This window comes from Anolis sagrei, chromosome 3, assembly GCF_037176765.1.
Source record: "Anolis sagrei isolate rAnoSag1 chromosome 3, rAnoSag1.mat, whole genome shotgun sequence".
NCBI classification, from domain to species: Eukaryota; Metazoa; Chordata; class Lepidosauria; order Squamata; family Dactyloidae; genus Anolis; species Anolis sagrei.
The window spans coordinates 49,161,975-49,185,635 of NC_090023.1; the positions used below are offsets into that span (position 1 = coordinate 49,161,975).

Here is a 23,661-nt window from a genome sequence, read left to right on the forward strand (position 1 = left end):
TACTCACGGAATGCTTACAATTAAGAACACAAGAGCACAGTAACATTTATTTTACATTTGAGGGAACAATATTTAAACTTTTTGAATAGTTCCATAAGTAAAACAGTCTTTCTGATAAACCTCTGGTAGGCTTTGCAGCTTTTGAGAATTCTATGCACTGTACACCCTCCTGTGGTGATAATGATGATAATGCTTTACAGTTGTCATTCAGTATTAGGAAATACTGGATTTAGTCTTGAAATTGATTGCTCTTAAACAGCTGCAGGCATTTTGGCTTTACATAGAAAACCATACTGCATATTACCTCATGGTGTCAGCATCTGGCAAATGTTTGAATAGCCACAACCAGACAGCCAAAAAAGAAAAATTATGTAGTTGTAGTAGTTGGCTTGCATAATTACATGAATCTCAATATGTATTTGAAAAGACATAATAGTTGAAAGCAAGAGTGTGACAAAGTTACTCTGCTAGCTAATAAATGACCTATAACAATATATATTGGTTTATAGCAGAAAGGTGATTTTCTTAGAGAAATTGCTATAACTTTGCTGAAATGCAAAACATATTTTTAAATATTTCAGTTTGGAGTTATAACCTATTCTAAATAAATATTTCACTAAAGATGTTATGAACATATTAATTTTAATAAGAATGCCCCTATTTGTTGTTCACCAAAATAAAAAGTAGGAAGGCTATCATTTGAACACTAAATGGTCAATGTAGCTAAAATAGTTATATTTTCTTACTATGTGGTTGTAGTTAGATCTGGTTTCTTCAGTAGTCCTTCACAAAATTTTGCTTTTATTCCATCTCCATCCCAGCAATTCTCTTGTTCTCCTTGAAAATAGACCAATGTATCAGTTTCCTTTTCTCCACCACCCAGTTTCTCCATTATTCCATTTTTTAAAAATCAGAACAAAACATCTAATTATTTCTGCTCATTTATAAATAAATATGAGGATCTTGTCCACTCTTCATTTTTTAAAAACAGCCAAACAACAAAAAATAGCTCATCAATCTCCACTACCAACATTCAGAAGGTCTCTTTATATATTTATAGATATAGTATCGTAATACATTTGTTGAAGAAAGAAATCTTTTTTAAAAAAAATGGCAATCCTAATTCTGCACCATGAGCATGGTCGAAGAAAAAGATCCATTGCATGACTTTAAAATGTGAAGCAATAAAAACCCTATCTTTAAATGAACCAAATTGTTCTTCCCCTTCCCCCATTTTACTACATATAAATGTTTAAAATCTCAAGTTCTTTGAGGGGTGAGGGAGGTCCTGTTTAAAACGTGAACTGAATCAAATTCTTATCTGACCTTCTTCTACTGTGGTGGTCCAATGGGTTAACACCTTGTGCCGGCAGGACTGCTGACCGACAGAATGATTGTTCAAATCTGAGGAGCAGGCTGAGCTCCAGTCTCAGTTCTAGCTTCCCATGTAGGGACATGAGAGAAGCCTCCCTCAGGATGGTAAAACATCACACATCTGGGTGTTCCTGGGCAATGTCCCTACAGGTGGCCACTTACAGTTTCTCAAGTCGCTCCTGACACACAAAAACCGCAACAACTTTATATCAGATATCATGTTGAAAGAATAAGAAAGCATAAGAAAGCTAGCAGAGGAGTAGACAATAACTTCATAACTTCACAACACCCAATAAATAGTTGGATTTCATCTGATAAATATTTGTGATTCACAAAAAAATGAAACTTGGGGGAGTGGAGCTAGAAGTTCTGAAGAGGATAACTACCACATTTCTGGATATTTTTGTACATTTGACATGGTTTTCACATAGAAAATTATAGCTTTTAACAAAATCTAGAGGGCTCAAAGTGCTTTGGGAAATTTGTAAGCCGTTTCGGGGGCTGTAAGGATGGGGTTTGGGGTTGCAATCTGCCAATAGAACAAACTTTCCCTTACCATCTTCATGATTCTTTCTTGCCCCTTTCAATTTGGTATCTGCCACCCATTATTTTCTTTAGCTCTGTTTTTTAAGATGATGTTTGGTGGCTTCATTGTCAACGGGGAAATGGCTCCATTCCAGGTTATAAAGTAGACTTAAGTGTACGAAAGCTTATGCTGCCTTCCTTCTCTAATTAGTCTCAAAGGTGCTACAAGGCCCCTTTGCAAACAGGAATTTCTTCTAAGTTGTTACGGTAAGCTTTTTAGACTTCACTCTGCTTCATCAGATTTGGCCAGTCACTTGCCATCTCTCTTTCACTTTCACTGATTATTCTACAATTAGTTTCTCAACCCAGTCTATAATTCAAGTTCAAACCTCTGGGTTCTAGCTTTCTTCTCTGCTTGAATCTTTCCCTCTTTACATTTTAATTTTTAACCTCTCTACCTTCCTCTATAGTTTATCTATGACCTTATCAGATGGGCTAGAATTCAGCAGTGTATGTTGATTCCCCTTCAGTTTTGCCACAGAGTCCACTGGCTCCCATCCCACAATGTACATCTACTTCTGGCAGGACTCAGTGGCAAAACTGGAGCAAAACTCTGCTGCAATACAGGAGGCTTCCCATGTTGCATAGAGATCAACAGGAGGAAGCCAGGTAGTGGACACTCTCCCTCCCAAATGGGATGAGATAAGGGGGAAGCCAGATGATGAGGGGCATGGAGCCATAGGTTTCCCCCATCCCCCACTGGGCATCACCAGATTTTCCATGATGTGTTGTGATTCTGGCAGCAAATGTGATGAGGCCTTTACTAGTGAGTAGATTGCAGGAAGATTATTCCTGCCCAAATTAACTTGTCATTTTTTTTCAATCTGTTATGGGCCTTCAGGTCATTTTTGACTGACCCTAAAGTGAACCTATCTTGGGGTTTTCTTGGCAAGATTTGTTTAAAGGGAGTTTGCCTTTGCCTTCCCCTGGGACTCAGAGAGTGTGACTTGCCCAAGGTCACCCAGTGGGTTTCTTTGGTCAAGTGGGAACTCAGACTCTGGTCTCCAGTGTCATGCCCCACCATCAAACACTCAAACCTACCACCATGCTAGATGGATGTGTGTATGTGTGTGTGTGTATCTCTGTGTGTGTGTGTCTGTATCTCTGTGTGTGTGTATTAGTATTCCATGTCATTTCTTCAGTGATTAAGTTTATTAACATTACATGACATCTAGCCTGGTCAATTGTTCATGCTTGATCCTAAAATGCTAACGTGTATTTCAGAATAGACTTGTTTAGAATATATTTTAGTTTAAGAAATATAATACAACTTCTTACGTAGAAAAAACTATTAATAATATAAATATATTCTGTTGCTGTTGACATTATTACTTTAATAGTTATGATTTTGAGAGTGCAAGTAAAATGTATGTTTTGCATTATTATTGAGATTACAAAAACTGAGCAATTTTTTTTTGGTTTTGCACCAATATGTTACTATGACAAATTTTCCATTGCTTTTGAATTATATTTTACTGGCAGTTATTTAGTACTTAATGCAGGCTGGATACGTTTCAAGGAAATAGAAAAGGTTGCCTGTTATCCATGGGTGTTCTTTTTGAAAGCAGTCTGCCAAGCTAACCTTGCAGTATATATAGAGAGAGAAAGCATATGATAAATAGGTACTGAGACCCTTAGGTGGCAAACCAAATTTTGATGGATGGCCCTTACAAATGAGCTGACTATTCATGCTGATTGGATCTGATGGGCTAATTCTTAACTTGCATGGCAGACATCTACAAGAGGTCCTACTTGAATGCAGTTGTACGTGTGCTGTTTAATAGCAGTGTAGCTTATTACTCACTAGAGATGTGATAAGGTACACATGCTAAATAAGACCTCAGTCTATTCTTCCAGCACTGAATTATTCCCTTGTTTCCTATTTGCTTCTATGCTGAACTTTTCTTTTACACTGGTCTCCAGGGTGCCCTATAGACTGCAGTCTTAATAGCCAACACACATGTTCCGCTTAGTTTACTAATAATTTACAGCAATTTGTAGCATTTTAGTGTAATAAATTTTAGAAACACTGTTGACACAAGTTGTTATCAGGTAAATGGCTGCATTTTGATAAATGAACATAGAACATTCCTTTTAAAATATGCAGGTTTTCTTTGGACCATATGTTTCTGATTGTGTATATATTTTCAGCTCAACACCATTGAAAACCTGTGTTTGGAAAAGGATAAATAGAGCCAGACAATTATGTTTAATAATTTGTGTGCCGTCACACCCAGATGCTGCAGAGTTAAAACTGAGATGTGCTTCTTTCTTTATCTGGGTGCCTTACTTAGAAGCTCAAGATTTCCAGCAACTGAGGCCACTTCCAGTTTAGAACATCAAAATATTTATTTTTCAAAGTCCTTGACAGATTTGTCACAGCTTGCAGAAGTAACAAACACAAACAGTCAACTTGTGAAACCATATGGATGTTCTATTCTTCCTTTTTCCTTTCAGTTGCTGGGTTGACTTCCCCCAATGGTAGAAAATCCTGGGACACTCTACCCTAGCCCTGAGCCGCTATGGTTAGAAAGAACAGGCCTTTCCCTATCTGAGCTCAGAGTTACCTTGGGGATGAAGTAACAAAGCCTCTCTCGATGGCAGAGAAATCCAGGGATATTCTCTACCCCAGTGCTTAGCTGTTATTTACAGAAAGAGCAGGTCTTTCCCTATTCTAAGCTTAGCACCAGTTTTAGAGGCGAGAGGGTAACGTACTCACGATGGCCTGTCCGAGCTGCCTAGCTTGACCATCAGCACATCTGCGGCTTTTTCTAAACTGATGGAGGCAGGGGAGATTTCTCCAAAATGGAGATCTCATCCCCAGGAAAAAGGGTGGTCTCTAGACCCAAAGAGATACTTTTCTAAGCCAATAGCTGCAAAAAGGCTTGCAGGCTGGCTTCCAGCCTCTGTTAATGTTTAACTTTCAGGGTGCTGCTGAAACTGTAGCAACCCTGGGGGAAATGCAAAGGGATGCTATTTCAAGCAACTAAAGGGCAATGCAAGCCAAGCTCCTGGAAGACAGAACAATTTGTAAGTATTTTTTTCCTTAATAATTTTATATTCCTGGTAAATATTAACAGGCTGTGCCACATTTAAGTTTAGGTCAAGGAGCATTTGCCATAAGGCAGCATTCTAGTGTTGCTTCAGGAATTAATAAACATCACACATCTTCAAAAATGCAGTGGTTCCCTTCTGGTTGTTTTGTTAATGTTGACATGTTCACATGTTAAGGCAAGTTTGACCTGCTGTAAAATGCTACCATATATCTATATCCCCCAAGAAGATTGCTCCTCTGCAGAGCTCCAGCAATAGATGTAGAATAGATTCCTTGTTTTCAAGATACAGATATGGGGAGAAGATAAATGTCACTTCTCCTTCCTTCTCCTGCCAGGCCTTTGTCTACCACAATGCTAGTTTATATTACTTATATGAGAATCGTGACAGAACCCTTTCCAGTTTGACCCTGGTGTTCCAATGCTTGGGCTTCTAGCACTGACTTTGACCATTTACCCTCAAAATTTCCCCCTAGATCTAGTATTTGAGCCTCAAGGTGATCATGGTATTAGACCAGTAATTCAAATTCTTCACACAGTACACAGTAATACCCCAGTTTCAAACAAAAGTAATACCCCTCCCTGAACATTTTCCACTCCTCCCTGAAATCTTTGCAGCTGCCAAAAATTAATTAGAAACTTATCAATTCCTCTGTTCCTAACAGACTTAATTCTATTCATACTGACCCTAACTCTATGGCTATCTTTCTTATAATAAGTTTTTATTAAGTGAATTAATAGCATACAAATTATAAGAAAGAGAGACAATTACAAACAATCAATCACACATAACACAAGTTTGCTATAGCCCCAAACTACCACCCGTCCCCACATCCATTAACCACCACCCATGTTTTCTAGCACTACCCGGTGTGAAACTAGCATCTCAAAAAAAAATAACCCTACCATTATCCCACATTAATAAATTCACCTTGTGACTATTTTGAAATCTATTTTATCTTCTTTTCTAGATATCCAAATGCAAGCCTCCATTTCATGACAAAATCTTCATTGCTTCCTCCCTGTATAGCATTGGATAACTTGCGCATTTGGATATACTCTAATAATGTATCTCTCCAGTCTTTTAGCAATAGCTCTTTTTCTTCTTTTCAAGATTTTGCTATTAATATTCTCATTGCAACAAAATTGTATTGACAGATTTCTACATCTTCTTTATTGACTTTTTACACCAAATAACCCTAAATCTCTGGATTTTTCCTAACCTTTTTTGTAATCATATTATTTGTTACCTTAATCAATTTCCCCCAAAAAGTTTGTAACAACTTACAGGTCCACCAGGCATGAAAGAAAGCATGTTTCTGTTTTTTACATCTCCAACAATCCCCCTGGTGAGATTTGTCTATTTTAGCTCTTATCTCAGGTGTTACATAGCTTCTATAAAACATTTTATACATATTATATATAATAGATCTTGCTACTGAGAATTTAAATCCTCATTCCCATAAGCATTCCTCAATATTTTATGGCTACCCTTATCAAACTCTTTTACCAAACAGCCTCTAGGTTATATCTTGCCAGCCTACTTCACAGGATTACATATTAATAATAAAGAGTTTTCTGCAATTCTCAGAAGATATCCTTGTACAGGGCTGGGCAGTCAAAGAAGCTAAAAGACCAATCTTCAATCAATGATGCTCACCACCAAACCCTCTTTGAAAAAATTGAAGTAATTTCTGGGTTTCCAAAAATAAATAATAATAATAATAATAATAATAATAATAATAATACTTTATTTATATCCCACTCCATCTCCCCCAGGGGGACTCGGGGCGGTTTACATGAGGCCACACCCATCAGTACAGTAAACACAATATTACACAAAAGCATAACACAATATAACACAAAAGCATAACAGAACTAAAAAATAAAAACATAAAATGCAAAACCAATATAATAAGCAACACAGTAGTATAAAATCGGACATTAAACACACAGGATTACACAGGGCAGGGCCAAATTTAAGGATAAAAATTTTAAATTTTTAAAACACTGAGAGATTGGGCAATCGAAATTATTGGGGAGGGAAATCCAGGTTGAGGAAGGAATTAATTGAAGGAACCATGAAATAAAGTGCTTCTGAGGTCATTTGTGCAAAATTTGGTCAATCATTGAAGGCACGTTGGAATAACCAGGTTTTCAGAATAACCAGGTTTCAAATGTTGTTTGGACCCTGAATTAGGTATAGTGAAATGACACAGGATTATATAATTCAGGGATAGACAGTTACTGAGGTTTGGGGGCAATATTGGTCCCTCAGCATCTTTCATACTTTCTCCCAAAATTTGACTCCAGTGCTATCTGGGATCATGGGGGCAATTTTGGAATGCTTTTGGCTTCTTCTGGCCTGAAAACTACCCAAGGGTGCTTCCAAAAGTAGCACAATTGCCCACCACATGCCCTCAGGGCATTTTGAAGCAAAAATAATGTTTTAAAATGAGGGAATGGAAACCACAAGAATTTACCCTATGGCTGCACTGTCGACACCTCTGATATAGCAGATCTAGAGATGAATGGGCTGCATGAAGTACCAAAACATAGAAATGGATGAAATTCCACTTGCTTCTTGAAAGAAAAGAGAAAGTCATTATAACAATATGGCTGTGAGATAGGTCTCTCTGACTTATTTCAGAGGTGATTGGCAAATTCATGTGGTATTGTGATAATTCTACAAACACATCCCATTCTTAACTTGAAAAGGATGGTCCAGAAATGTAGAGGTTGAGAGTCACAGACACAGCCTATAAGGGATGGATGAGGGCCTAAGATTCAATTTGTCCTATGCATAAACTATAGAAAATGAACCCATGCATCTTGGAACTTTGGTTCAATTCCAAATTCTTTTAATAAAACATTGACCCAGCCTGTAGTAATGTGTGGTACGTATCCTCACTACATGCATAACCTTTTACAATGCTAAACAAAAATGACAAATATACATTTTAATTATATTCCTTATAGATAGATAGATGATAGATAGATAGATAGATAGATTAAATAGTCCTCTGACCACGTCAACAGTGAAAGACAAAAGACAAGTATACAAAGACACAATACACACAAATACCTATCCTAACACTCCTGTAATAATTAGCTAAAATACATTTAAACACTTAAACCTTAATTGTATAAATCTTTCACCTTAATTGTATAAATCTTTCACTGGTGATCATTTATAAATTATTAGCTTTTGTCTGCATCTCTGTATCAATACAGATGCCTTGGACAAGATAACTATGGTATTATGTATAAAATCGAAATGGTAGTGATCACTGTCAAAATAGTAGTGCAATTCAATATAAGGATGAACTTCTTGTACCTGATGAATTATTTGAAATTGTAAAATGGTTATTAATAATTAACAAAATTAATATTCTACAGTATTCTGTGGTGTATATCGATTAGAAATTGGAAGCAAGGAAGACTGTGAGCATACTCCCTAAGGATTTAAAGCAGTTGCTAAGTGGATTATCTAGTGGGTTTTTTCCCCTAGTTCCCAGGCCATAATTCACATCAAGCCTGACCAAAAAAAATTGAAAGACTGAGCTTTGTGAAGATTCATTGGAGCATGAGCATGACAGTGTTTCTTCACAAAAGGACACATGAAAGAACTGTATCCAATTGCCATTAGGCAGTGGAAAGGCTGTTTGGGTATTGGCTATGACATGCTATTCCTGAACTGCTTAACACTTGGGATAATTAAATGCACTACATTCGCTATTAGCTAATTAGTCATAGAAAAGTTAGATGGAGCTCTACCTTGATACTAAGTTGTCCGTACAAGTCCAGAACATGTGACCTCTTACTCTTGAAGAGACAAAGAATGTATTGGTATTTAAGTCAGATGTACATTTTCTTCTAGGTGGTAACATTTTGGCTGTAAACTGGAGCTTTCAGATGAAAACAAGCAAGAACAATATGCAACCATACACATTTGTAATAGTCACACATCTATCAATTGAAAAACAGATTTATTATTGTGTATTTATATGTGTCATATTTGTCCAAAAATATTTTCTGCAATGCACTCACATCTTTTGAAAAAGGAAATAAATAAATAAATATAAATAATTTGTAATTAAGGAAGCTTTACGTAATGTAATTTGGAAGTAGTAATACTGCACCTGCCTTCTAGATAACTAAAATCTAAAGAGCTTTTCTGTAATGGAAGGGAGCCCCTGGTGGTGCAGTGGGTTAAAGTGCTGAGCTGCTGAACTTGCTGACTGAAAGGTCGCAGGTTCGAATTCAGGGAGCGGCGTGAGCTCCTGCTATTAGCCCCAGCTTCTGCCAACGTAAGCAGTTTGAAAACATGCAAAATGTGAGTAGATCAATAGGTACTTCTCTGGTGGGAAGGTAACAGTGCTCCATGTAGTCATGCCGGCCATGTGACCTTGGAGGTGTCTATGGACAATGCTTGCTCTTCAGTTTAGAAATGGAGATGAGCACCAACCCTCGGAGTCAGATACGACTGGACTTAATTTCAGGGGAAAATCTTTACCTTTCTGTAATGTATCAATATCAATATCAATATCAAAACTGTTGTATTGCCTCTGATAACTTTATTCATGTTAAACTAACATTGTTCTACTACAATAAATGTATACGTTCTTATAGCAAATATTTATACACTAAAATAGAAATTGGCAGAAAGTACAGGGTGTATAAAAATTATGGTATTGAAATTTTCAGACAACCAATTTTCAGAAAACCTGTGGTTTCTGAATTTGTTGTAGTAGATCAGGAAGGCTTTCTGATGCCCAATGATTTAAATGTAACAGCAATAAAATTACTCCTCTCTCATTTTAAATTATACTGCTGAAATTAAGAAATATGAAATGGATTTTTATATGAAGAATAAAAATCTGTTGATTTGTTGGTAAGGTAATTCTTGGGATTGAGTTTTTTGATCCTAGGTGTATCTTTTTGTTGCCTGGTCTTGACATTATAGTGAAAAAAGGATATCCTGTAAACAAAGAGCTGTCAGATTCTTCAAGGTGCCAACACAAGTAGACCTAAGAAAGAATCCTCCCTGAAAACCCGAAAAGCCATTGCCAATCAGAGTTGACAATTCTGGTATAGATTGGACATCTGTCAGACTATGTATGAGGAAGCTTAATAAATAATAATAATAATAATAATAATAATAATAATAATAATAATAGTAATACTTTATACCCTGCCACCATCTCCCCAACAGGGACTTGGGGTGGCTAACATGAGGCCGAGCCCAACGATTACAACAAATCAAATGAAAATACATACAGCAAATAATAACATCAAATGAAATATAAACAAAGCAAATTAATACAACATCAAATACAGGAAATGAAATAAAATAATAAAAAATGTACACAGCGGGCTGGGCCACATTAAAAGGGTAGAATTAAAATATAAATATAAAAATATAAAAACCCTGGGTGAGATGGATGAATAGGGTAGTGTGCCTGGTGGGGGGATATCAGTTGGGAAAAGCAATGGGGTGAATATCATTGAAGGATGAGATAAAGTGCATCAGTGGGCATATAGTGCTGAGCTGGGGATGGTGTGAGGATTGTGGCTTCCCATGAGCCTACCTATTTCTGTAGTAAAGTAATGATAAAGAGAAGATAAATACAGATCTTTGAGTAGATTTCTGGGTCATTTGCAGGATATTGTCTGGCATTACTGACACCTCTAGTTGTCTAATAATAATAATAATAATAATAATAATAATAATAATAATAATAATAGATTGAATAGAAGGATTGAAGAGAAACAACTGGAAAAGATGACATGATATGAGGATTTAAAGATCGAACTGCAAAGACTGTGGCACAAGCCAGTAAAGGTGGTCCCAGTGGTGATTGGCACTGGGTGCAGTGCCTAAAGACCTTGGCCTGCACTTAAACACAATTGGCACTGACAAAATTAGCATCTGCCAGCTGCAATGCAGATGACACCACTCTGATGGCCGAAAGCGAGGAGGAGCTGAGGAGCCTTCTAATCAAGGTGAAAGAAGAAAGCGCAAAAGCTGGGTTGCAGCTAAACATCAAAAAAACCAAGATTATGGCAACAAGAATGATTGACAACTGGAAAATAGAGGGAGAAAATGTGGAGGCCGTGACAGACTTTGTATTTCTAGGTGCAAAGATTACTGCAGATGCAGACTGTGGCCAGGAAATCAGAAGACGCTTACTTCTTGGGAGGAGAGCAATGTCCAGTCTCGATAAAATCGTAAAGAGTAGAGACATCAGACTGGCAACAAAGATCTGCCTAGTCAAAGCCATGGTATTCCCTGTAGTAACCTACGGATGTGAGAGCTGGACCTTAGGGAAGGCTGAGCGAAGGAAGATCGATGCTTTTGAGCTGTGGTGCTGGAGGAAAGTGCTGAGAGTGCCTTGGACTGTGAGAAGATCCAACAAGTCCATCCTCCAAGAAATAAAGCCCGACTGCTCACTGGAGGGAAGGATACTAGAGACAAAGTTGAAGTATTTGGCCACATCATGAGGAGACAGCAAAGCCTAGAGAAGACAATTATGCTGGGGAAAGTGGAAGGCAAAAGGAAGAGGGGCCGACCAAGGGCAAGATGGATGGATGGCATCCTTGAAGTGACTGGACTGACCTTGAAGGAGCTGGGGGTGGTGACGGCCGACAGGGAGCTCTGGCGTGGGCTGATCCATGAGGTCACGAGAGTCGGAGACGACTGAACGAATGAACAACCACAGCTGCAAAAGGCCACCTTACTGGGATCTGCTTTCATTATTCACCGATACATCACACAGTCCTAGATACTTGGGAAGTGTCCAACGTGTGATCCAGTACGACAGTCAGCAGAGTGACCTTGTTTGCTGTGGATTCATCTTGTTGTGTTTCAAATAATAATAATAATAATAATAATAATAATAATAATAATAATAATAACAACTTTATTTTTATATTCTGCCACCATTTTCCCGAAGGGACCCAGGGTGGCTTACATGCGGGATCAAGCTCAGAGGAAACAGCAGAGATTACCACTAAAACACAGTTTAAAACATAATAACATATAGCAGTCCGATTAAACAATTAAAAACAGCAGGGTATAAAAACATAATTAAAATGTATGAAAAGCAAACCTTAACAACCAGTAACCAGGAATATGGTGGGCATGATTAGAATTTCCTAAGTCCATGATTAGAATGTTCCTAAGTCTTAATGTGTATCTGTCCATCAGAGCAAGCTCTACATAGCTCTTAAATGTGGGTCTCAGGATTCGAATAAAGAAGAAAAACCCTATGTATCCAGCATAGAGAAAATACTATTTTATAGCAACCACTCTCATGAAAAATTTACAAATAATAAATCCCACTTGCAGCCTTTTCTTACAGGGATCAATATTTCTGCATTCTAATATTTTTCATGCATAAAAATGTAGATTTTGTGAAGATTGCAATTTGAAAATTTTAAGCAGAATAAGTCTCAAAATGTAAAGATTATTGTCAGATTTTCATCAGTCCAGAATTTTTGCCATATGTTTCAAACATTTTCTAAATATCTTTGAATATTCTGTCCATTCCCAATCTGGCATGTAATAATTTTGCCATGCTTCTACCATTTGACATTACATGCCAGTTTTCTCTTTTCCAAAGAGTTCATGAATAAGAAATCATGCCCTGATTATATCTGCCATACATGTGTCTAGTTTGAATGACTTTTCAAGAATCACATATCTGTTTATATGGTGCTGATTGCCTGCATTTAATATGTTTCTAGGTAAACCTGTTATGATAGTTACTGAGTACATGGAAAATGGCTCTTTGGATAGCTTCCTGAGGGTAAGTCCCCTGTTGATATCCTAATGTTGACTGTTTCTTTTATGCCTTTTTAGCATATATTTATAAAATCTACAAGTCTATACAATTTTATTCAGGGGTAAATTATAGAATGCTTAATTTAGATTACTTCCAGGTAAGTGTACATAGGATTGCAACCTCAGAGTTTTTATTTATTTATTTACCATATTTATACCCTGCCCTTCTCAACCCAGAAGGGAACTCTAGGCTGTGTTACACATAGGCAACTATTCAATGCCTTAAAACAACATATAATTAAAATAAACATTAAAATTAATGCACATTAAAACATTTAAAAACATTCAATTCACTGTTGAAACCACAAGATCCACAATTGTAATTCGGGGCCATTCCAGTAGTCATTGTACATATTCCATATCCATCTATTGCACTGCAATTATTCTCTGAAAGCTTGATACCAAAGCCACATAGTCACTTTCTTTCCAAAAGTCAGGAGGGAGGGGGATGATCTAATATCACTGGGGAGGGAGTTCCACAGCCAAGAGGCCACCACTGAGAAGGCCCTGTCTCTCACCCCCAGCAATCGTGCCTGCGAAGGAGGCAATACTGACAGCAAGGCCTCTCCAGATGGACCTAATCTCCAAGGTGGTTCATGGGGGAGATGCTTTTGAACAGGTAATCTGGGCCAGAACTGATTAGGGCTTTATAGTCTAAAGCCAGTACTTTGAATTGTTCTCGGTAGCAAACTGGCAGCCAGTAGAGCTGACATAACAGGAGGGTTGTATTCTCCTTGTACACTACTCCGGTGAGCAATCTGGCTGCTGCCTGTTGGACCACTTGAAGCTTCAGAACAGTCTTCAAAGGCAACCCCATGTAGAGCGCATTGCAGTAGTCTATTCGGGATGTAACCAGAGCATGGACTACCATGACCAAGTATGACTTCCCATGGTATGGGTGCAACTGGCGCAAAGTTTTAATTGTGCAAATGCTCCCCTGGCCACTGCTGAAACTTGGGGTTCTAGGCTCAGTGATGAGTTCAGGGGAACTCCCAAGCTGTGAACCTGTGTCTTCAGGGTGAGTGTAACCCTGTCCAACACCGTCTGTAACCCCATACCTTGTTTGGCCTTGCAATTGACCAGGAGTACCTCTGTCTTGTCTTGATTCAATTTCAATTTTTTCACCCTCATCCTGATTGACTGTCACAGCTGCCAAGCACCGGTTCAGGACCTGTTATTTAGTATTTAGTATTTAATATTTATTTATCTATTTATTTATCCCATGCTTTTCCTAATATAGGGACTTGAGACCACTAACAATGAGTTGTTGTTTTGTCGTGTCAGGAGCGACTTGAGAAACTGCAAGTCGCTTATGGTGTGAGAGAATTGGCCGTATGCAAGGACGTTGCCCAGGGGATGCCCGGATGATTTGATGTTTTTATCATCCTTTTGGGAGGCTTCTCTCATGCCCCCGCATGTAGAGCTGGAGCTGATAGAGGGAGCTCATCCACCTCTCCCCGGATTCGAACCTGCGACCTGTCGGTCTTCAGTCCTGCCGGCACAGGGGTTTAACCCACTGCGCCACCGGGGGCTTTTAACAATGAGTTAAAAACAATAAACACACACTTAATTAAGAAATTAAACAACAGCATTAGACTTTACTCACACCTTAAAATCCTAATCATATAGCCTTTGAAAACCGAGTCAATGGAGACAATGTACAAATACCTGAAAACATTAAAAACATAAAGTCAAGAACTGAGAAACACTAACACCGTGTAAATATCAGTTTCAACTGCATAACCAGATCATGGAGAGTTTAGACAGGTCTTTTCTATCCCAGCTCCATAAAAGCAGAGCCTATACTATTGATAATTTAAACATTATCCACAGGGTTGAAAATACTACCATGATTTCAAAGTGCTGGGAGAATATAAAATGATTTGCCTGGTGTCAAAAAAAAAAAAAAAAAAAAAGCTTGAGCACTGTTTTATTTATAGCAGTGCTGCTGTGTTCTTTCTAGTTTAACATCAGTAAGGGCTGTAATAAAGACAGCTGGGTAAAGTCTTAATCCAAGAAGGTCAATGGGTGATAGCTGAAAAGAAATTCAAGCTGATACTCCTCCCTAGTTCCCCTATAGCCTGATGGACTGTGCATGGTTAAATTCACTCTGTAGAGTACACTGACCCATGCAGGGACTATGCATGTTAGATCTAAGTTAAAGAGGATATAGAAAAGGGAACATAGAAATAAATTCACCAGAAATTGAATATAACATAACCATGCATTCACAATACAAAGAACAGATCCTCAAACTTACATTCATTTTGTTTATGTGTACTCTATTGTGATAAAACCACAGCTATCATTTTCCTGGTTTGATTGTGTACATATATTGCACAATTGACATAAATAGTCCCATTAACAGTGGGGATAATTTCCCTCATTAGTTTTACCGTTTTTCTCAGAAAAGCAAAGTATATGGCTTCTACTGCACTGTAGGTCAGGGCACTGGGAAATTATTACAACTAGTCATATGGCATATTGGTGCCCTAGTTGATGGTCAATGGAAAAGAGTCCTCAAGATGCTTCCATGACTTCTTGTCTCAATGCATTCCTCAACCAGGATAGCACTACATCTTTCATTTCCTAGTGCCCTGATCTGTGGCACCTCAGGAATCCTTTGTTTGGGGAGATGCTGGCTGAAAAGGTAGGTTTCAGGGGGACATTGGTCACTGAATCTCAAAGTTACAAGATCATAAATCTAGCTTAAGATTTCATAAATACTAAAGAATGATATTAGGCGATATGGGTTTTTTGTATGCAACATTCTACAGTTCTGAGGTGTGCCTGCACAAAATCATTTTTCACAATACCTTAGGTGTGTAAATACTGGGTGAAAACTATACAAAGTGCTCACCATTGTAATGTTATTGTTTCTGACCAGGTTACCCTATGTGTCTGGCAACCCATTTTTTTCTTTTTCCATCCCTAGAAGGAACAATATGCATGTGCTGTATTTGACAAAAGGATGTTACTTTTCATTCAATTTTAAAAATAAAGTCACAAATCCTTTTTAGATAGAGTGTCAGTCTGAATCTATTATATAAGTAACCCACAGTCTTTCAGTATATCCATTTTACCAAGCAAAAATTAGAGTGTAATGGTTTTCAGGAACAAGGTCAGCAGCCTCAATAACTATGTCATTCACATTCTGCTGTGGATAAAAAAAGAGTTGGTTAAGAGGCGAAAAATGTTATTTGCTCTTGTTTATACAGTATACATTTTTTAAAGGGACAAATGAAATTACCCATGCATTTGGCAATGTTTAGGACAGTTTTATTTTTACTTTAAATGGTGTGTTTTGGCAGAGTATTTTCACTTAGTTCAAACTGACTTTCATAGAATGCTTGAGGATATGAACCTTGCGTGTGCTGAGGGGATGAGAAATTGTTGTAAATGTTTTACAGAAACATGATGCTCAGTTCACCGTCATCCAGTTAGTGGGAATGCTCCGAGGAATTGCATCTGGCATGAAGTATTTGTCAGATATGGGTTATGTCCACCGTGACCTGGCTGCCCGCAACATTCTCATCAATAGCAACCTGGTATGCAAGGTCTCTGACTTTGGCCTTTCCCGTGTTCTAGAAGATGATCCAGAAGCTGCTTACACAACAAGGGTGAGTTTGGTGATCCCTGCATTAGTATTATGAAGGAGAGATGTCAGATATAGCATGACGAGTCCTCCGTTAGATTATTTTGGGCTAATGACAGCAATTTTAATCTTTCTGCTGCTGTTCAAACATACTCAGGATAGTTTATCACTCCTCAGTCAATTCTTAATGCACTTTAACCATCCTGTCAAGTCCTGAGCCACAAGAATAAAAGCTGGATAGACACTTTTAACTGTGGTATTTGTCACATATTTTGTGTGTGCACATTAGGCAAATTTTTTTTCTAAATGGTAAGCAATGCCAATATAGAAATATTGAAATGTTTGAATAATCTCTAAATACTGAGGCTAGCATAGTAGTTTCACAGAACTTTGCTTTGAAGTAGGAGTGTCATTCACTTTCCAAGGGACAGCAGTGTTTTGAAGTTTCATAGTGTAAAGAATTGAATATATTCCGAAAGACTTTTAGTATAAATCATTACTTTGATATTTGATGCTTTCTGCTTCTAGGGAGGTAAGATTCCGATCCGGTGGACATCTCCAGAAGCCATTGCATACCGCAAATTCACATCTGCTAGTGACGCATGGAGCTATGGGATTGTTCTTTGGGAGGTGATGTCCTATGGAGAGAGACCATATTGGGAAATGTCAAATCAGGATGTGAGTATCTTGAGTTACACTCTCAAGCTGTGACAGGAAACATAGTATAATAACATACACTTGTCCTTTTTTCTTTTTCTTTTTTTGAGTTGAGTGAGGAGCAAAATGGATGCACACTGTCAATCTAGAAGGGGAATATACAAGTATGCCACTACTTGCAAAAAATGCCTTGTGCCCTTCAGTAAAATAAACAAAGAGAGCACAGTATTGGACTTGATACAAGATGAAAGATGGCTCAGACAAACCCAAGAAGAAAACCCACATGCTTTTATATTCAGGAGAATTTGCAATAACTTTGAGAGAACCTTATTCAATTTCTTCTCATGGGGGGAGGATGTTGTATTTCTAGTGAGCTGTTATATGAGTACTCGCCAGTTAGAAGTGAAGTTCCTAGAATGAGAAAAAAGATCATTTATATTAAAGATTTTAATGAGGCAAATTACTTTGGAGGCAGTGAACACATAACACAAAGTGACTGTTTGATTTGTTTATAAGTCTTACTCAGATGCTAGTTTAGATAGTTTTAAATGCATTGCTGTAAATGTACTGCCAGTAATTTAAACATGTCTGCTGTTCTTTTATGCTTTTAAAAAGAATATTGCCCACAGTTCCTCTTTAAAATGTACCATATTATTTATCTGTTTTCATTCAGATTTATTCCACAAGAACCAATTCCATGTACTTCAAATGAGAATAAATGTATTGTTAGGTTTTATGTGCTAGAAAAATATATGTTTAAGATTAAATGGTGCTAGACACTTTTTGTTAAATTTGCAAATATAATTGCAGAAAATGTGCTCCCATCTACAAAGTTTAGCAGGAGCCAACTCCTTATTGTTAACACAGTATAATGCAGTATGTTATCACATTGTTTTAAAGAGATTGCAGTGATGTCTTTATTGGGATGATGCAGATATTAAGTTTCCTAATCTTTAAATTGTGGGTAACATAAGAGCTTCTTTTTTCTGACATTAACCATGGTATTATATCTGCTGTCAATGTCAACATTAAGCATTGTTAGCTTCAAAAGAGAGTTTGAAGCCATTATATAAAACCTAACTAAGGTAATCCTGGTTCTATTGGTGGTTGGCACATGTGGTGTCTTATTGGAGCATAGGGCTGGGCACCTGTAGTGGGCCCAGGAGCCAGTTTTATATCTAGTGGGCCACATTAACTGCTGAAAATGCTTAGAAAGAAAAAAAAAAGAAAACCAAGCCAAATGGAAGACACCACTGGTTTTTGGGAAAAAACAGCAATTCAAATTTTAAACAGTAGAAAGGAGCTTCAACAAATTTGAAAGGTAAATTGCCACTCCTAGAGGCTTCTTGAAGAAGCAATTCTCCCCATTTCTTTCAGTAGAAAAATGGTACCTAGGAGAGTATGAATGAATGTCACAAAAACAGCCCTTTGACAACCACGTGCAGCCTCAGGACTGCATGCTAGACATCTTCAATTTGGTATCTATGATCTTGATCTGTGAAAAGAGAGAAGGTATTTGCAGGATGCCTTCATTTCCAACCTCTTAAATATTGGTCAACGGTAGAAAGCTGTTGTGTCTAAAATGAACAAATTAATTATATTATCTAACAATGTATTACTTTATCATCATTCTTCATCAGAAATCAAACATTAAGGAAAATAGCTGTTTAGTATCTACTAAAGTCTGTTTTCATTAAAGCTGCCCATTTCAGTAATTTTCCCAAGAGAACTGTAAGAAACCCAAAATCCACTTGATTTCACACAAAGAAACCACACAGCCACAACCTTTCCAGCCCAAAACCCAACATGACTACAAATATGCTTGCTGTGGCAATTACTGGTAATCTAACCTTATTGCTTCACCATGTAATTGTTAGGTCCTTAACTCATCTGTCAGCAGTCATATATCTAAGGGAACATGCAGCTGATTCCATGGAATGATGCAGAACTTTTGGTATAACTAAAGAGTTTAGGATTTAGGAATATTTCTGTATTGCACACATTCCAATGTAAACTTGTCTTTCAAAACCGACTGCCCCACCTTCTTGCAAAAGGGACAGGGATTATTAGCTATGTTAAGCTACTGAATACTGCCCTCTTTCTGTGAATCATTTAATAGAAATGTTTATAGTGAGGCTCTGATTTTTGGTATGTACATATAAAACATTACTCTTGGTGTCTCTTTTTCTTGTGAAATGTGTTATATTTCAAATAAAATATTCAATATTAGCATTACGATTTATCATATACCATCAATTATTCAAAAAAGAGCCATAAATTAGTGATAGCGTGACACAGGATTTGCTCAGGTCTTAGGTCCAGTCCCTGGCATCTCTTGTGTCTAAATCACTGAGGAGCTGCTGCTAGTTTTTGTAAACAATATTAACCTAGAATATCTCACATAGCAATTCTTCTGTGTGTCTCCAATAGCAATTTCTGTAAACTGTTAAGAAAGGGGATGGGGTTGAGTGCACAGTGATGATCCAGATGTTTTCTCATTGGGGCAATTAAAGTATGTATTGTAGGAGCTGCATTAAATTGACTTGTATTTGATCTAATCTGATTTGAGCAGCATTCAAGGTTGAATATGAGGTTCTACAGATAAGTATTCATTACTCAATGTTCTTGTGACTCTTTCCACATCTCTCTTTGATAAAAAGGAAGATGTGCCCTTCAGAGCACTTAGAGAATGAATACATTTGTTTAAACATGGATCATCCACGATAATGTAATGGTTATGACTTGTGCAACGCAAGAAGGGAGAAGTTCACTGAATGTCCTTCAGCTTTGCCAATCTCTTCTCCTTGTGCAGGTAATTAAAGCCGTGGAGGAAGGATATCGCTTGCCACCTCCCATGGACTGCCCAGCTGCCTTGTATCAGTTGATGCTGGACTGTTGGCAAAAAGACAGAAACAACAGACCTAAGTTTGAGCAGATTGTCAGCATCTTGGACAAGCTGATCCGTAATCCCAGCAGTCTAAAAATAATCACCACTGCGGCTGCAAGGTGACCCATTACATTCTACATCTTGCACACTAAAAAAGAATATGTTTGCTTTTCCTGCCTCCAGTAATTATAATATGTTTGCTTTATCCACCACCCACTTCCTTACCCACAGCTATTCCATATTAACAGCTTCTCTCCCAGGGGGGCAGTAGGGTAGGTGGGCGGGGGGGCAGGGGGAGAGAGAGCTTGGCTTCTATCTGCTTATCTTCTTCAAAACAAACAGGGCACCATCTTTCTCCAAGTGGTACTACCCGAGCTGGCAAAAGAGACAAATGAATGCCAAGTTTCAAAGTCACATGAGTTATGAGCTGACAAAAGAAAACCATGTTCAACAGAAAATGGTTTGGTGCTCTGTACCTTGGGAATGAATGATTTAGATATATGAGCATGATCAGAACAGTGTTTTCTGACCATGAGTCACACTCAGCAGGGTCACAGTCAGCAAGGACAGAAATCTTGAATGGGCAGAAAAATTATCCTAGTATTCTCATATTTCATGTTTAAAGAAAAAGTTGTAGCTGTGAAGGTATGAAGTTCTGCCCTCATGTTCATTTAAACCTCAATAATTTTAAACATACATGTGTTCAAGGCAATATCACTTTCAGTTGTTATGCACATGCATATTTAAATGTGCTTATTGAAATGAGAACAACCTGAATCACCTCTCTGCTACTAGAGCTGCATCATACAGAACAGTGGTACATAAAAATAATTTTCATTGATTAAAGATTCTACAGAATATTTCCTTCACTTTCCTTCACTAATAAATTCAGAAGAAATTACATTGATAAATCTTTGTGTATGCATGCAGTGATTTTGCAGCATTTTTCAGCTCTAAAACTGAGTGTTTGCACCAGCTGACATCAACAGTTGTTTATTTAGAAAAGCATATTTTTAAAAGCACAATGAAAGATGCAGAATCAATTTTAAAAGCTACATTGCAGATGGAGAGAGGGAGGAAACTCAAAATCATCACAGCAAATGCCAGTCAGAAAATTCAATAATGTGGCAGTGGGTCAGAAGGCATGGAAGAATTATACGTGTCAGAGTTACATGTTTTTGCTGGCACATTAGAATAATCTTTCTTGTCCAGTCTGTCCATATTAAGAGCTTCTAAATATGCTCTTAATATTTAGCAGCTTAATATGGTCAGCTAAACCAAGAAATCCCAATTGGATACCCCCCACCATGAGGATCTGCCTCCAGGAGCAAACCAAGAATGGGAAACTTGCAAGTCCCTATACAGACTCAGAAGTGGAGTAGGCAGATCAAAAGACACCCTGGCAAAATGGCACTACCTAAAAGAATCCTCCACCTTTTGTGACTGTGGAGCAGAATAGACAACTCTGCATTTGTATGCTTGTCCACAATGTCCTGCCTCATGTACAGAGGAAGAATTATTTGAGCCTACAGCCAAAACAGTTGCTGTTGCCCGTTTTTAGTCAAAAGATATTTAGCCACTTGTGCTCCCTCTATTTTTATCAGTTTTATACTAATTTATGCAATGCTTTTGATATGAAATAAATAAATAAATATTAAGAGTACCACTTATTGGTCTTTTGATTGATATCAATAATGTAAAAGTAGTTTCTCGTACTATTTTATCTGTACCAGTAGAATAGTTGTATGGTTCATCTTGTTCATTAGGCGACTTTGTTAATTTCCTTTATGATTAGATATTTGCAACTGGTTTTCCTGAAATGTCTTAGTCTGGAGTATTGTATGAAAAGCTAAGGACATAATTTAAAGCTTACTTTGTGAGTGTGCCAGAGAATTGCATAATCTATTCATAATTCCTTTGACTTGTCTCCTTCAGTTTTGTCTGGGCATTGTCTGAGCATTGTCATCCCTGCCCCCCCCCCCCCAAATCTAATTTAATGTCTAGATTTTTAAATACAGAAGAAAATAGGAAGTTCATAGTTCATTCAGTTTTTATCACTTCCATTATTTGTCTAGTTTGGCTTATTTTTTCTTGTTCTCCTGGGCATTGCTTCACAATTGTGAATAGTGGACTAAGTTGCAGAACTGATGAAATGCAACCCAATGAAGACAATGTGCTGAATATCAAAAACATGTACCCTTGAGATTGAGGAAGACACAGTTCTCCATAGATTCTGGTTATCTTTTGGCTATACAATGCTGGAAATCATGACATGATGGGCAATATACAGTACAGTGACTGCTTTTGTCATTTCAGTGGTCAATCAGTTCCTTCTGTTTATCAATATATTGTCTGATGCTTGCAAAGCTCTTGGTTTGAGTTCCAGTGATTGAAGAAAAATTTGAAGGCTGAAGAAAAGGGCCAGCGAAATGGGCAGGTGGAGTCAGGAGATAATTGTAAGAACAGATTGATAAAGTAAATGAAGAGGTAATTCAAGATCAAAGGAAAATACAAAAGGAGAGGAAGAATGCAGGATGTCAAGGTAAAAAAAACTGGAAGAGGATGGAATAAAAAGTCTAGAAAAAGGAGATAAATGCAAGACAACAACAAAATAGGAAGCAGCAAAGATTCAAAGTGAAAAGAAAATAATGTGCTGGATCATTGGTAAGAGAGAGGCTGGATGGTAAAATGGAAAGCTGACCAGTTTCTCATTTTAGAAACTGGTGAATCCTTCATAATGTGTGTCATCTAGGAGATGTTAGAAACACTGTTGGCTCCCATGATAATTATTTATGCTTGAGACTATGCTCACCTGGATGTACCATACCCTCAAGTCATATCCTGTGGTTATTGAGAAACAGCATCCATGGGGTTTTATCAGTTGTGTTCTAAAGATTCCTTCTATAAAATGCAAATAAAGCATCTTGTTCATGTTTTGTGAGGTACATAGAACTAGGTGACCTCTTAAATTTTATCAGTCCTTAGTACAACCAGAAAATAAATGGAATATTGGATTGTTATAGCCATAGGTGCAACATTCTAGACAAATTTGGTATACCTTGGAATGCATGGAATTAGAAAAAATGCAAAAGTGAAAAAACAAGAAAAAATCCTCCTGAAAAATGATTTAGTTTGTACCATTCAGTAGTGAATCTACAGAAAATGATATTATTTATTCTGTTGCTTAGTACTTCAGATTTTTCCCTGTAACATAACATGTCTTGAAGTCCTCATTAGAAATAGTTCATGCCAACTAAAACTAGGTTTTAGGAGATTCTTCAGGAAACCATATTGGGGGTGGCGGGGTGGGAAGTCTTCTGTTTGTAAAAAGTCTGTCAAGAAACAGCAATATGGCTTGCTGCTGTCTTGAACAACACTGACACTGTATTCAAGCATAAGAGGAAGGCAGAAGCAATCTAAATAACAGATGTCTGGGTCAAATCTAGAGAGCAGCTCCCAGTATCTATTCATGTCACTTTAAGAAGATTCAATAAATGGAACAGGTTGAGAGCAAGCAAGCTGGTAGCAAAGTGTAAGGGTGAAGAGTTATATTTCTCCCACTATCCCTCCTCAGTGTTGGGTTTCCAGGTGTGTGATAGCTAGCTTGAATGGCTGAAGTCCAAAAAAAACCACCTGGAAAGGCAGATTAATTACCATTACTTTC

At 37.5% G+C, this 23,661-nt stretch overlaps 1 protein-coding gene across 2 annotated transcripts in view; it reads left to right on the forward strand.

The window, feature by feature from the left end:
- The window catches only part of LOC132771984 (ephrin type-A receptor 3), a 262,038-nt gene that overhangs the window by 229,016 nt on the left and 9,361 nt on the right, over nucleotides 1-23,661 (forward strand). For both annotated transcript variants that reach the window (XM_060770622.2, XM_060770623.2), the window contains exons 12-15: nucleotides 12,762-12,823; nucleotides 16,269-16,478; nucleotides 16,982-17,131; nucleotides 19,923-20,116. In XM_060770622.2, the coding sequence (XP_060626605.2) occupies nucleotides 12,762-12,823; nucleotides 16,269-16,478; nucleotides 16,982-17,131; nucleotides 19,923-20,116 (616 nt within the window). The remainder of the gene's footprint in view (nucleotides 1-12,761; nucleotides 12,824-16,268; nucleotides 16,479-16,981; nucleotides 17,132-19,922; nucleotides 20,117-23,661) is intronic.